At 33.6% G+C, this 16,275-nt stretch overlaps 1 protein-coding gene across 10 annotated transcripts in view; it reads right to left on the reverse strand.

The window, feature by feature from the left end:
• Positions 1–16,275, reverse strand: part of SIZ1 (DNA-binding protein with MIZ/SP-RING zinc finger, PHD-finger and SAP domain-containing protein) — a 93,052-nt gene that overhangs the window by 50,957 nt on the left and 25,820 nt on the right. For all 10 annotated transcript variants that reach the window (XM_089791092.1, XM_089791090.1, XM_089791097.1 and 7 more), the window contains 4 exons: positions 11,959–12,121; positions 11,218–11,351; positions 10,403–10,471; positions 90–177 (listed from right to left, as the gene is read on the reverse strand). In XM_089791092.1, coding sequence (XP_089647218.1) covers positions 90–177; positions 10,403–10,471; positions 11,218–11,351; positions 11,959–12,121 — 454 coding nt within the window. The remainder of the gene's footprint in view (positions 1–89; positions 178–10,402; positions 10,472–11,217; positions 11,352–11,958; positions 12,122–16,275) is intronic.

The raw sequence follows: 16,275 nt of genomic DNA on the forward strand, positions 1-16,275 counted from the left end.
AGAAAGAGAGAGAGCATACATTTATGTGCTATTTATACTTGCAATTGAACATATTTTTTATCAATTTCACTGATATCCTTACAACTAACCTGCAGCTCACACCCTGTTTTTTGTAAGAGGTCTCTATCTGCCCTTGTCAATAGAAATGTTTTCTCCAATGTCTGTGAAGGGTTTGTCCTGATACATGACAGCATATAGCAATAAATATAGTAACTCTCAGTGAACTGAGTAGAACATGTTAAACGTGTCCTACTTCTGAAGGAAAACACCAAGTCAAAATAAAAACTACATCAGCATATCTGCCAGACTCCACTATACAGATTAATTCAAGTGATTTATGATAAAATTGCATCAAATACTCCCCCTAATTCTTATGTTATGTTATATAATTCAGATGACAATATTCTCTTCAAACATTATAGCAGCAAACCTGGAATTATTATTTGATGATAGAAAAGTTACACAGTAGATAAGCTAGCAAGCTTGAAATTTTGGATGCTTTTAAAGCAAGAGATATTTCAAAACCAGCTAGTCACACACTTGAACTTTTAGCTAGTTCAACAGCGCAAAAGAAAAAAAACACCTACATTTTGATCTCCTCTAAAAAAATTCACCATAACTTGTATGGTTCTTATAACATGGAAGAGTGGCATCTTCCCAAACAGACAAAAATAAACAACAATAAGTGTCACATGTACTAAAAATAACTTAACCCCTTAACCTATGCTGGAAAAGACACTGTATCGATAGAAATTTTGTTAAGGAAAACTTGTTTCAAACAAGGAAATAAACCCCAAAATTTAACAGTAATAAAAGATAAACAATGGAGGAGCACCACTAAGGTCAATTGTTGTTGCCACTATCCACCACTTTCAAACATATCACCTAGCAGCCTATCTCACCAAAATGTCAAAGAATTAAGTGGAAAACAGAATCATATTACAGACATAATGCATATCATTTAACAAAGGCATAAGCATTTGTCAATCTTTGTCTACTTCCATCTTCCAAGAATGCTTTATGAACATGATTTCATGATGCATTGTTAAAGTAGATTTTGCTGTTTCTCCACCCTGTCACTTAAGGAACAAAATTAAAAGCTCCACATATGCTTTTCTAAAAGCTAGCTTTGTTTAACAGTTATTAATTTAATGACTACTCAATAGTTCATTAAATTGATAATTGCCACAGGTTGCTTTAAAGAATGCTATATGAGCTTTAAATAAAAATGATATTAAAAGTGCAAGCCCTGACATTATTATGTTCCAACAGTCTTTTTATGCCAAATGTTTATTACAGATAACTGAAATGACATCTGTCCAAAATATCTCCAAGATAACTGACCGTGGCCCAAGGATCCCTCTTAGCTAGCTAATAATCTGCTATAAAATTACAAATGGAGTCAGACAACCATATCCTCGCGGCTAAACAGATTCACCATTTGCTTGCTCCACAACATCAAAAATTAGCACTTTATTTTCTATTTGCGTGACTGGTAAGAGATTTAAAAAAGAGTATTAATTTTTCTGTAGAAACTTTCAAGGTTTCCTATCTATTCTCTTCTATTAATATAATCATAAGTGCTCACTGCTCTGCCTTTCCATTTAAGCTGGTGCTTAGATATAAGGTGTCATATGCAAAGATAAGAAGAAATTTGGAGGAGCCACATAACTTTTACAGTATACATTATATCATCCATTATAACCTTACTCATACCCATTTGATAATTCAAAGGTATCCACAGGTTCTTTTAGTTAAATTTTTTAATTTCCTTGTGGCATTTGACCATGTGTGTCAGTAAACATTACGATTCAGAAATCAAAATGATCTCCATGACTAATCATCCTACTAATGACATTTTCCCTCCTTTATTATGATTAAAAGGTGAGGGAGGAACCCACTTAGCTTACAGGCATCTTTTAGGCATTTCTTACATGGGAAAAACAATTAACAGAATAGTTGCTGTGAATTTTTTAAAAAGAGTATTAATTTTTCTGTAGAAACTTTCAAGGTCTCCTTATTCTCTTCTATTAATATAATCATAAGTGCTCACTGCTCAGCCTTTCCATTTAAGATGTTGCTTAGATGTAAGGTATAATCATAAGGCTATTATTTACTTTAGAAAGCATTGTTCATTCATTATATAATTTCTGCTGTTGTGGGTTGAGTGGTTCACAGGGTTGCTTGGCTAGGCTGGCCCTCAAGGACAACTGATAGTTGGCTGCAGTAGCTTCTGAATGTTTTACATACCTAAAATCCAGAAATGAAGTCCTAGGGTGTGTCTAAAGTAAAGTCCTCATCGAGTGTGATTTCTGAAAATAGTCTTAGCAGCATCTAGCTTTGCTCTTGCCCGTGGTAATATTTTCAGGTTTTTAGTTGTTGGTAATGGCTTAGTTGGACATAGTTAATAATAATCTGGCTTGGTTAGCAGTGTTTCACATTTTCCTGTTAGCGTTTTCAGATTGACATGGTATTAAAGCATATTCTGAATGAATTGGGGATAGCATTTCTATAGAGCTATTATTATATAATCAAAACCAAAAAATTCTGTCTATTGTTACGAGAGACTCTAGGAAGACCTTGCTTCCTCATAGGATTGTTCAACCTCACCGCCTTAACCCACAACATTCTCCTATGGAAATCTGTTAGTCTTAAATTAGCACTATCCTGGCATGGATGTTGTGAAGAGCACATAATTATACTGAGAGGGTGGGATGAATCAGTATAATAAAAACTTTTGCCAATTTAAAACTTTTTATCCAAATAACTTTAAATGCTAGAATCAACAGTTCTGCACATAAGATTGTGTGGAAACCCAATGGAGAAAACCATGGCAAATAAATGTTTTCTTATATAAACTGTTCTTTTACAATATTTTGTAGGCTAGGACCTACTAGAGGCTCCAACCCTTATGTTTATTAGGACCGAGTCACTGGAAGCTCCAACTCCCACACTTCGCAAGCACCAACCTACTGGAAGCACCAACCCCCACTGTCATCTTCATGAGCACCAACCCACTACACAAACTTCTTTTTCAACCTTGACGATGTTGCACAGTCAACTGGTGATGGACTCTTTCTTGGCACAGATTCTTCTCTTCAAACTGATTTTATTATTTTCTTTAAATCCACATTCACATCTGCAAATATCCTCTTATATATTGTCTTCAATAGAGCTACTACCTTTCATATTTAACTTTTTCTTTTATTACAGTTGCATCCACTTATATGAGTCTGATTATATATTTCCGTTTTAATCCTTTCACTTATTATTCAATCCGTATTCTTCTTCTTCATATTTATACTTCACACTTATTCTTTTATTTATTTTATACTGATTAGCAAATCTATCTTTTTATAAATTTTCTTCTGCTATACTGTGCCTTATCTTTTCACATCATTCATATCATTCAATATTCTAATTTAAAGGATCTTCTAGTATTTCACTTGCTTCCTGCTCACATAATATTTTTCATACTTTTTCACCTATTTTTTTATTCTTATAGAATCCCTGTATATATATATATATATATATATATATATATATTTTTTTTTTTTTTTCATTTTGTTTTTTAATTTCCGGAAAGTTATGTCTCTTCATTCAGTATTCTAATTTAAAGGATCTTCTAGTATTTCACTTGCTTCCTGCTCACATAATAGTTTTCATACTTTTTCACCTATTTTTTTATGCTTATAGAATATATATATATATAATTTATTTATTTTCATTTTGTTTTTTAATTTCCAGAAAGTTATGTCTCTTGGTTCGTAACTCTTCATTTTAATTCCCCTTTTAATTATTCTTTTATGAACACCTTTTTATTATGATCGTAGCCATTTAACAGTTTTGTTTTTCATGGCACTGCTTTGTAATTACAAATCTTGGCTTAATATTATGCAATTATAATTGCTTCATAATCTCTGACTTTACTCACATATCACTGCATGCTACACATCGTTGTCCTCTTCAAATGGAGCGAGTGTTGAAGTCCATCTATTTTTTGGTAATTGCTATGTATATAGCATCACTACATCCCAACTCCCACACTTAGCAGGCACCAACCTACTGGAAGCACCAACCCCCACTGCCATCTTCATGAGCACCAACCCACTACACACTAACTTCTTTTTCAGCCTTGACGATGTTGCCCAGTCAACTGGTGATGAACTCTTTCTTGGCACAGATTCTTCTCTTCAAACTGATTTTATTATTTTCTTTAAATCCACATTCACATCTACAAATATCCTCTTGTATATTGTCTTCAGTAGAGCTACTACCTTTCATATTTAAGTTTTTATTTTATTACAGTTGCATCCACTTATATATGACTCTGATTTTGAGTCCGATTATATATTTCCATTTTAATTCTTTCACTTATTATTTAATCCGTATTCTTCTTCTTCATGTATATACTTCACACTTATTCTTTTATTTATTTTATACTGATTAACAAATCTATCTTTTTGTAAATTTTCTTCTGCTATATTGTGCCTTAACTTTTTACATGTCATATCATTCAATATTCTAATTTAAAGGATGTTCTTGTATTTCACTTGCTTCCTGCTCACATAATAGTTTTCATACTTTTTCACCTTTTTTTTATGCTTATAGAATCCCTTTATATATATATATAATTTTTATTTATTTTCATTTTATTTTCATTTTGTTTTTTAATTTCCGGAAAGTTATGTCTCTTGGTTCGTAACTCTTCATTTTAATCCCCCTTTTAATTATTCTTTTATGAACACCTTTTTTATTATGATCGTAGCCATTTAACAGCTTTGTTTTTCATGGCACCACTTTGTAATTACAAATCTTGGCTTAATATTATGCAATTACAATTGCTTCATAATCTCTGACTTTATGCACATATCACTGCATGCTACACATCGCTGTCCTCTTCAAATGGAACGAGTGTTGAAGTCCATCTAGTTTTTGGTAATTGCTATGTATATAGCATCACTACATCCTTTATAGCTTTGCTCTGTCCAACACTAGATATGTCTGTCCTTTTTACTTCTCTCTGTTCCTCTTTGCCGCTAATCCTCCTTTTATTCTCTTTACTGGTAGATTTCATTACTGTTCAATATTCATTGAGGTTAGACATCTGACATCTTCCCTGACATACTGTAGATTCTATTTCCTTCGCTCTAGATAAATATTTAATATACACTTATTTCTGGGTGCATATATTTCATATAATATGTCGTGGATTTGAAACTCCCGTTGGCATTATTATAGCTGTACAGATATTAACTTTCATGTGATCACCGTTCCTTATATAAGTTTGATTGATATCTGTTTTGACTTCATACTTGTTTTTAATAATGAAATCATCTGCGGGTCTATGACTGTCACTGCTTACACAATCGTCAACGTTATTTGAAAAATAATAATCGCTGTTTATTTGTTTCTGCATTAGCTGATATGGAATCTGATGGGGGTTAAACTACCTTAGTTTGTGATTGAATTTCCTCTATTTTTCATGTTCACCTAGTTCCCAAGTCGTCATTTAAATTTTTAATCAGTAAAAATATATGAAATATGCCTAATTTATTATTAGTTGGAAAGGATGTGTTTTTTGCTGTTTTTGGTGCTTACGTGACACAAGTTTAATTGCTGCAGGAGATCAACTCTAAAAAATGCTACAGGACAGAACCAGTGAAGGAAAGATATGGATTTCGATGGATCCTAATTTTGATCTTAGCTTTTATAAGTCAGTTTATATTTTGTGGATAGCATTTAGCTTGTTCATGGCTTCTGGCCTATGGCTGAAGCCATGATCTTAATTTGTTAAAGACTATCAATCGATTGGAACCGATTCTTTGTTTCGAATCCGTATTTTGTGGACAGAAAACATTTCGAACACACACACACACATGTGTGTGTGTATCAGCTTGAAAGATTAATGATAAAATATAAGTGTGACTAAAAACCTCCAGAAAAGTTCATATTGTCGAGCATATGCATTTGTGGTTATGTGCTAAAGTAATTTGACTGGTTTAAGCTTATTCTCATCACAAGGACCAGAGGAATGGACACACACACACACACACACACACACACACACACACACGTGTGTGTATTAGCTTAAAACATAAATGATAAAATATAAGTGCAACTAAAAACCTGCAGAAAAGTTCATATTCTCGTGCATATGCATTTGTGGTTATGTGCTAAAGTAATTCAACTGGTCTAAGCTTATTCTCATCACGATGACCACAGGAAGGGTCACGCGTGTGCACACACGCACATGTGGGTGTGTGGGTGTTAGTTTGAAACATAAATGATAGAAATGGAGTGTGACTAAAAACCTGCAGAAAGTTCATATTGTGGAGCAAAAGCATTTGTGGTTATGTGCTAAAGTAATTTGACTGGTTTAAGCTTATTCTCATCACGAGGACCAGAGGAAGGGCCCCCTCTCAGAACCTGGGTGAGATTATTTGAGTTGTTTTTGTTCATTTATGTTTTGAAATTCTTATTTGTAATAGATGCTCTGTATGAAGTAGTCTGTATGAACTAGGTTTGATTTATAATTCGTATACTGTGCAATGTCATTTGATTGTTTATAACTCGGTAATAATATATTTTGAGGATTGGAATTCATACTGCGGCTGTTTATAATGGAATTAATCTCACTAGCTTAATCCATGGCGTTATACAGATTTCATTACTCTCTGCCACGTTGTACACACCCTTTCACAGCTACATCGAATCCCCTGCCTTTACTACAATTTCACTACAACCTCCTATTACACTCGCAGGTCTCCTGTCGCTTTTTATTATCTCATTTAAACCATCACTCAGGTCTCCTGTCGCAAATTGAATCCATCCAAATTATCATTGTTATTTCACAGCAGTTTCATTTAATTCCTATTGTGAATATTTAAGTATTTGGCTTTCATAATTATAATGGTGTTGTGTTAATTGCTGTATTTGGCTTTCATAATTATAATGCTGTTGTGTTAATTAATGTCAGTTAATTAGATCTGGGTAGGTTTATTTCTGCGAGTGTGGATTCCTTCTTACGAGTGTGATTTCTTTGAACTTGAATTACAATTCATTTAGCCACTTTTAATTATGTATAAAATAAACTGCATTCATAATCACTTGGCTTGTTATCTTCATCCCTTGAGCAATTAGCCATTATATCTCTCGCTAGTTTATGAATCCCGGATTGACACTCTTAGGGTATTCCAGTCCAAACTATATTCCAAAATAACGTATTAAAACAGACCACAACTTTGCCCTACAGAATCCACGATGTCTTAGCAATAACTTTACTGTCTCTGTAATATTCCTCCAAACGACAAGTTTCCTTATTATAGCCGCTTGTTCTTGATGTATTCTGTAGTATCGCTGCATTTCTTAATCTTAATATAGTCACATCTTTTTTTGTTTTTTTTGATAACTTGGCAGGACATACAAAGTTCATTTTGTATCTAGTTGTCATAGATGTTGGAAAATGGAGTTTACTCTGTTCGTTATATTCTGGTCACAGTAAAACCTTTCTATTCCTTCTTTGCTTCTGTAGTTTGGATAGCCTCTGCCGTCACTTTTGATTCTTTTCATGGTGACATGGCAGACCATCATACACACTTAGTTGTCCACCAAGGCTCATTGCATGAGAGTGGATTTGTCTTATTTAATTAAGTCAATTTCATTTGCAGTGGTTTGAACGCTCCAGAAAAACTTCACTATGTATGTTGCATAGCATATTGGAACCATCATTTTGATTTGTCTTTTAGAATCGCCGGTTGCTTCTTTTCATCTCTGCTGTAGCATGTCACACATTAACTTTGCTATCGTTGCATATCCATAGTCCACACGACATGCGCATTAAATCCATAGCTATGTGGGACAGTTCTGCATAATTCTCCATATACTGGTAATAAATGTTAACTCTCTTCATCATCAGAATCACTATAATATAATCAGCAAAAATTATTAATTGGACTGAGTAACTTCATGACTTTATTCTTATAGACTTTTCCTTCATCGGTACTTTTAATACTGATTGTCAGAGCTCCATAGATATGCACTTTCATTCTAATTGTTTGTGAATAATCTAATACAACTGCTATTATATTCTGCTGTAACATCTTATATAACTATATATGAATCAAAAATAATTCTCGTGACTGCACTGTTCATAGTTTTGACTTGAGATTGACGATTCCAAACTTCTTTGTATTTTGATCTTAGCACCTGCATTCTCTTGATCATTCAGATCACTTTGTTTTTGTTCTTTCATCTATTCCTCTAAGTATTTCCATCATTGTTAACTCTTAGTCAATGGTATGCCACTTCTAAGTTGCTCATTATAGTTTCTACATTGATCGAAGATTCTTTCGGACATGGCTTTAGCTTAGTGTATCTTTGGCACCAATAACAATATTTCACAATCTCCTGAGTGCCTTTGACATCAATGACAAAATTTCCATCATGTTGTTAGTTCTTATTATGCTCTAGCCTCTCCTCTAGCTTTACCTTGTGCGGCTCCTTGTTTTTCATATCACATGTCTATTTATACTAATATTACATGGGTATTTATACTCATATCACATAGATATTTATACACATGATATCTCTAATTTTCCCAACTTGTCTGGAAATACTCAGGGTTAATTCCGTTTTTATTTAGGATTTTTATTGTTTTAATGTTATAGCACTTGAGAATTTTTTAATGTTATAGCACTTGTGAATTTTTTAACACATACATTTGCTATTGTAAATTGTAATAGAGCCCCATGACCTGCTTTAGTCATACATAAGCTTAAAGGTTATTTCTTTCTTTGATCCCTTTTTCTATACGACACAAAGGACACCAGCACATGTTCTCCTTACATGCTTGTGTCAGACTGAATTGAACTCAAAGTCTCAACACCCTGGAATGCACGGTAGATACATTTGTAGAAAATTTTACCCATGTTTATCTACAGTAGAAGGACATGAGATCGCCTATCAAATCTGTAAATTTCTGTCATTGGTCCTACTATATTTGTTTCCTCTTCACCTAACAGTATGCCATTGACATATCCAACACCACGCACGTAGGTAAATTACAGCCACTACAAACTCCAGAAAAAAGCACTTACCAAAGCAACCATAATCTACCAAATTGGTCTGTCAGGTGTCACCAATGTCTCACAACAGAATCTTGTTTCTTGTGCCTTTCACTAGCCAATATTTAAGATCGTGTCAACTTCATTCAATATAACACAAATACCTCAAATCGGATAATAATTAATACCACATGTCAAATTAAGAAGAAATATCAGGGGAAAAGTAAACAATGGAAGCATGCCATAATAAGAAAGATATTTCCCCTATATGAGCTATTCCATAAAAATCAAATCACTGATACTATAATAAGTTTTGATGTCGCCATTATTCCCAGCAATGCACATCCTCATCATACCTTCATATTGCTTTCAAAATGTGTAAGTATAATTCATATAAGAAAAGGCCTTATTAACAACCTTCCTCCCCCAACTGTTGCCAACATAGCAAATTGCAATTGTGCAAATATAAACAACACACAATTAATTTATTTTCCAAATTAGTTCAACACTTATGTGCAACCTACTATGCTCCTACTCAAATTGAATAATCATAATAGCATCTAAAATAATCTTGGTAATCTAAGGCAATATCACATATGATTCTCAGTCCAAGCATCCCTGCCAAACAATCCAGATTTGAATTTTCAGCCTCAATGACTATTTCCAGGAAATCTTCTCTCATATAATTTCAAAATACTAAATATACAAAATATATAGATCAAGATTTTGAAATGTAGTGATCAAGACTGCAATTCAGAATATAAAAACATTCGGGCTCAATTGAGTGCCTTGTCATGAAACAAATTCCGCAACATAAAACAGTTGGAACTGGTGTCTTAAACTAATGTGAAACATGCTTCATGCAAAACATTCAAAACCTGGTATGACCATCCCTTGTGAGCATAAAAAGTAATCCATCAATAATCTGAATGTGTTGCAACAAATCAATTTCCGTATCACTCTTTTGCCGGAAATGAATTTTGATTGATAATTACAAAGGAGGTGAAGACTCCTTAGACAAATGATTAAAAGAATATCTTCCCATTACAGAAACCAAAAATAGGGAGTTACTAAACAAACCATCGAGAACAATAGACAAAATAGGAAGTTACTAAACTAACTAACGAGAAGAAAAGTCAGAATGGGAAGTTAGTTAACACAGAGAAACCAAAATTTGCTAACTAAATTAACTAGATAAATAAAGAGAACTAAATGACCATTATAAGTTAAACAATACAATATTATTATAATATTGTCATCCACGTTATATTGGGGGAATTCAGATGAACTACACTTCACAATTTAGGTTTACTGCATAATTAACATTACAAACGCACCCATCAACAGTTATTGGGGAAGTGACGAGCTTTGTTGGCATAACAGGCTGCGACAAAGTTACCCAGAACCTGCCAAACATGAATATAATTTTAATGTCAAAATCATATATATTATAACCATATCAAAAATTAAAATGTACAATCTACCATATTTCAAGTCAAAGAAAAAAATAACAATTGCAATATCTTATCTGATCATTATTTAATAATTCAAATAGAATTTCATAATTTGCATTTGGCATCTTTAATTGACAATTTCATTCTACTTTTGTTAGCATATAATTTTACATTGCATAGTATTTTTAATCAGAAGACATATGAGCACAAAAGCTTATAGAGCAATGACAGCGACCAAGATAAAGACTCAATAGTATCCTTTTGAGCAATTGCTTGAATTCAATACAATCATAAAGAAATGACAAATGATGAATGAGGACGTGCAGCATGGCTGTATCCTCACAATGCTTTAAATCAAGAAAATCCAAGCATGAGTAATTTTTGTATGGACTTACACATGGATTTCTACATAATACCAATATTTATTTAGATCTCACTTTAAGTTTGAAACAACTTCACTTTCAACGTATGTTAAGTAAGATATCAAGTTCTAAGCTGCCAACTGCATATAAACAACTAATATTCTTAAAATTGGAGACAGTATACCCACACATCCCAGTGAAAGATAAAAAGTCTCTTTATCAGAAAAAGCAAATTTGCATTGCATAATTGACATGCACTGTTTAAAGAAAATATCTAGCATATAAACATCATTTCCAAAAACTTAAAGAACATGGAAAACAGAGTAAAGTACATACGGATCTCCACGATTGACACGACAGATGTCACAATAAAATTGGGATGGTGCCTCTGGTTGATAACCTTCAATAGGATTTTCTGGAATAATAACACATCCTAGATGCTGCCAAACTGCACATTTGGGATCATCGCACTGCATCATTATATTCAAATATGAATATTAGTAAGCTCTTAGTCACCAGAAGTATGTGCTAACATTTTTTGTACCATAAAGAACAACTACAAGGTCATGATTATTGGCACATCATTGTTTCACCATAGCCCTCATAAACATTATGTTTACCATGCAAATCGTATGCAGAACATTTTGTTATCACTAATATTGTGCAGAAAAGCATCTCTTGCCAAAAAGACAATAAGCTTAAAGCAGTTTTAAAGACAATATTTACCATTTTCTTATGTTGAGCATATAGAGAAATACTTTGCAGATTGAGCCCACCAAACGTATGAGAAGAATGTGGCTTAAATTGAAAATACATAGACAAATTCCAATCTAACTTGGAGTGGTTTCGAAAGATGAGTATAAAAAGGCGTTAATTTCAGTCTCTAGTATCTACATCAAAGCACAGATATAGTAAATAAACTAATTCTGCTATAGTTATGTGCACTTAGCAGGCCACATAGAGAATTAAACAATGGCTATATAGCAAAAGAAAGCGTAGTGTACACAGTACTTCTGAAATTTATCATTATAATTTCAGAAGCAGCAACAAATGGAATTGGGAAAAAAAATACAATACCTGAATCATCGCACCACCTTCCATTGAACTTCCACAGGGGCAGCATGTCTTAGCTTCTGGTGGGTTGCTTTCCTGAATATCTTCTGAACGTGCCATGACATTAAGACTTGTGGCATTTCGACTTTTTGATGCTAACTCAGAAGCTTCATGACCATTCATCTTTCTGTAAACAATGTAAGTGCAAAATTAAGCTTTAAGAGATTAAACTTTTGAATGCACCTTGTACAAGATAAGCTTTAAACTTCACTGTTTGGAAAAACAATTATCAATAAGCTCTACAAATTGTTCACAGATAATAAGATGCAGATTTGTAGATATGTAGCATGCATAAAATACACAGAGAAGCTACCCTCATAATTTAACTGGACAAACAAAAGAACCCCTGATATTGAACAGAGCAAAAACAAGGAAAGTGGATAACTAATGAAAAGGAGCACAAAATATCTGAATTAGCCGATAGTTACTTATAAATCACAGTAAAAAAATTAATAAAACTTCTCTTCTATCATCTGATGGATCAGGAGCAATAGTATATAAAGTATGGAGTCTGGACAGAGACAAGAGCTAGATGATGACATATTTTGCCTCACAAGAAGGAGAAATGTATGCAATCCAAACAATTCAATAGCAATGTTACAAATAGATTCTTCTTTGACAGTACACAAATTAGTGTCAAATAGACCCCCAGTACAACATCTACCAATGCACCCTTTTGGATACCTTGGTGAACACCAACATCGTTCTCACACAGGATAGAGCAAAGAGGGCCCATCCCCAAAGTTGACACTCTTAATTTATAAGGTGCTATCTAGTCCACAGTGATGTCTGTTACAAACCAGTATAACCACAAGTACTCATCTCTGCCACAAAGTTCTTATAAATCGGTGACAGTGAAGACTTGTATCTTGTGTAAAACATTGATTGCTATACACTACAATTGCCGGTGAACCTCTCTGGTATTCGAATTGCATTTTAATCTGTTATAAATTTCTCCATTTTGTTCCAAACACTGTACAAGCTCTACAGTTTGCAACAAAATTTTCCCTTACCACCACCACCAATCCCCAAAAAAGCCTATCTAAATCACTAATGCCCATTTAACTGTAATATTTTAAAATAATGATACATACAAGAGCTGATACAGGTGTAAGTTTCAGAAGCAGATTTATCAATTAGATCAAAATAATGGGCCAATTCCTGCATCTTATGAGAAAAATAAAGATACATATGACATGAATATTCCTTCCATAAAGGAGTTAAAAAGGTGTCCTGACCGATGAAATTTTGCAACATGACAACTCAAGTTTTATAAGAGAACTAAAAAAGAATTATTCAGTAAAGATTTGACATGGTATTACACAAAGGATCCCTAAGAACGAGTGGACTTGGATAAAGTCAGGCACAATTTTTAACACTTTGTATCCTGGCTTATCTAATAAGTAAAAAAATGAAATCAAATCAGCACTGGAGATTCAGGAAGTTGTAAAAGACAGAGTAGAAGGATTGAAACACAAACCAAATGGAATATCATTGGATCAACTGATGCAAATCAAGTCAGACTTTAAATGTCACGTTGAATGAATGAATTTGAAGATTTTAATAACCAAATGGAATATCATTGGATCAACTGATGCAAATCAAGTCAGACTTTAAACGTCACATTGAATGAATGAATTTGAAGATTTCACTAACGTACGCAAGGCCAAAGCAGCCTATAGGACCCCCTGTAAAAAGAAAACACCCCAGAATAGGGTGTCAGAAACATTAGACCTTTCAATATTTCTTCTGTAAGTCTCCTCTTCAACAATCAATCTTGATCACTAAGTTTGTTGTTCTGTCCAGCTATGTTTCTTCAAAAAGTGTACCTGAATTGTCTGCTTCTAAAATATCCTTTTAGCTGGACCAGATGTCATTGTATGTTGAGCACTCCATGATAAAATATCGCTCTCTCTCTACCACCCCCATGTTGCAAAATTAACATATTCTCCCCTCCCATCCTTCCTTAGTTATCATCCATCTACCTATTTCAGACCTCAGATGATGAGAACTTGTGCCAAACTGTGCTATCAGCATTTTAGCTCTCCAATTGATATTTGCTCCTGTGTACGCTTTCGCCTCATGATCTCCCATGGGGTTAATTACTTCGATAGAATTGTCTCATTTGCACCCATTTGTTTTGACCATGTGAGACTCCTAAGTTTTTCTTCACGAACGTTTTTATTCCATCATTGTTATCTAGACATTCATGCATGCTAACATTCCAATTTTTTCATCCATTTGACATTTTGCTTCATCCACATGTTCTTTCTTCTATCAAGTCTTCCCTCCATGACCAATTTAGGTGAACTATGCTATTCTATCTTCTATCAAGTCTTCCCTCCATGACCAATTTAGGTGAATGATGCTATTCCATACCTTGAGTTTTCTTTAGATAGCTTAATAACTGAACCATTCCCAAAACCTCTAAAGGGCATATGCATGTTTCCGCCAATAAGAGCTGATAAGGGACAGCCGTTTTAATTTTGAGGCTGTTGACAATTAAATGTTTTCAAATTCTTCCTGCTTGCGTCCATTTCTAATCTGACATACCGCTGCCCCAAACCTCATACATCTGTAAAAGCTCGTTGAGGCAACCAACAAAGCAAAAAAAGCATCTTCTTGGTTTTCCAATACCATAACTTTGCATTCTTCCATATATTTTGTTAAAAATATAGTGTTTTGCAGCCTACCTGAATTCTCTTTTCTCTATGTGTTTCCCAGCTGACTTTGTTGTGGAAATCAATCCCAAGATACTTATACTCACCTACAATCTTTTAAGGATTGTCGTTAAAAAAAAAAAGTGGTTTGTGTCCTCCAATTTCTTTCCAAAGAGAAGATCGTCACTTTGGTTTTGCTAGTGTTCACTTGCATCCTAACCTAATGAACAAAGCTATCAAGCACCTTCAAGTGTTCTCTCAGACCATCAGTTGCTTTAGCAATTAAAATGAGATCATCCACATGTAGAAGTAGCTTTATCATATATTTAGCTAGTTGAATTCCATCGCCATTATTCTTGCTCATTCTCCTAACTTACCGATATATAACCCAAGCAAGGTTAGTGAAAGGGGCATCCTTTTTGACACATATCGCAACCAAAGAACCCTGACCAAAGTTCAGGGTAGATATCTTGGATGGTCCCAATCACAATGGTGCAATTTTAGACATATGTTTAAAAACCTAACTTGAGAAGCAAAAGCACAACTGAAAAATTAATGCTTGAATATCTCACACCAAGCCAGACACTCTATTTTTAACATGTTGAGACAAATAATTAGTAACTATTTAATTTAATTTTTATTTGTAATTCAATAAAGACTTGATTTTTATTTGGTACACATTACAATTACAATTGAACCTTTCAGATTATCCAATGGCACTTCAAAATGTAATTGATTTCTTCTTTCCTCCTTTTGAAAAACTATAAAAATTCTACTATTGACAAATAAGTTTTCCAAAATGACACTGCAATCAACACTAACGTCCAACTAAGCTTTTTGATCATTGATCTTCAACTAACTAAGCAAAGCTATGAATTTGGACCCATAGAGCTTTGCATAAATTTCATTTACAGAAATGTTCTTTGGTAGTGCAGAATTAAATTGCCAGTGTTTATCAAAATTGACTAATTTGCGGTAGAAAAGTAATAATCAATAAAGAGTATCTAATCAGCAAATGTTACATAGACATCCTTGCGATCTACCGGTTGAAATATATTAAAAAAAAATTTGACAGGCACACATAACATGTCCTCCTCCTTCAGGTCGTTACTGTTGAGTTCCATTAATAAACAATGATTTATAGTTGTGAGGTCATTAACTATTTAGTTCCATTAAAAGACAATGAATTATAATTGTGATTAAAGTATACTGCTGAAAAATCATTATTTTCACTTACTGATCAGGACCTAGAATTCCATTATTAATTTTATCTCTAGCAAAATTGAATGGTAAAACTTCAGATATCTTCCAACAAATATAAATTGACAAAGGAACCTGTTGATATGAGTTTTGTGACCATTCCAACATGCAAAATAATATACGAGGTTTCATCCTCTCTTGAACAATGAAAATCCATGCTAAACAACGAGGCGATCTAGTGAGGCAAACCCAAGGTTTACAATGCGAACATGTGACTTTGTGTTGGATATAACTCAGTTTAATGATGTAATAAGCTTGGACTTACGCGAGGACTTACACAATTCCACCTGGACTCTATCAAACTAATTTCTTACCCTCAAAGGTGACTAGAACTTCATATAAAAGATAAAAGGTTCTAGGG

Source organism: Cupressus sempervirens, chromosome 7, assembly GCF_028749045.1.
Source record: "Cupressus sempervirens isolate cs-2001-9-10 chromosome 7, ASM2874904v1, whole genome shotgun sequence".
NCBI classification, from domain to species: Eukaryota; Viridiplantae; Streptophyta; class Pinopsida; order Cupressales; family Cupressaceae; genus Cupressus; species Cupressus sempervirens.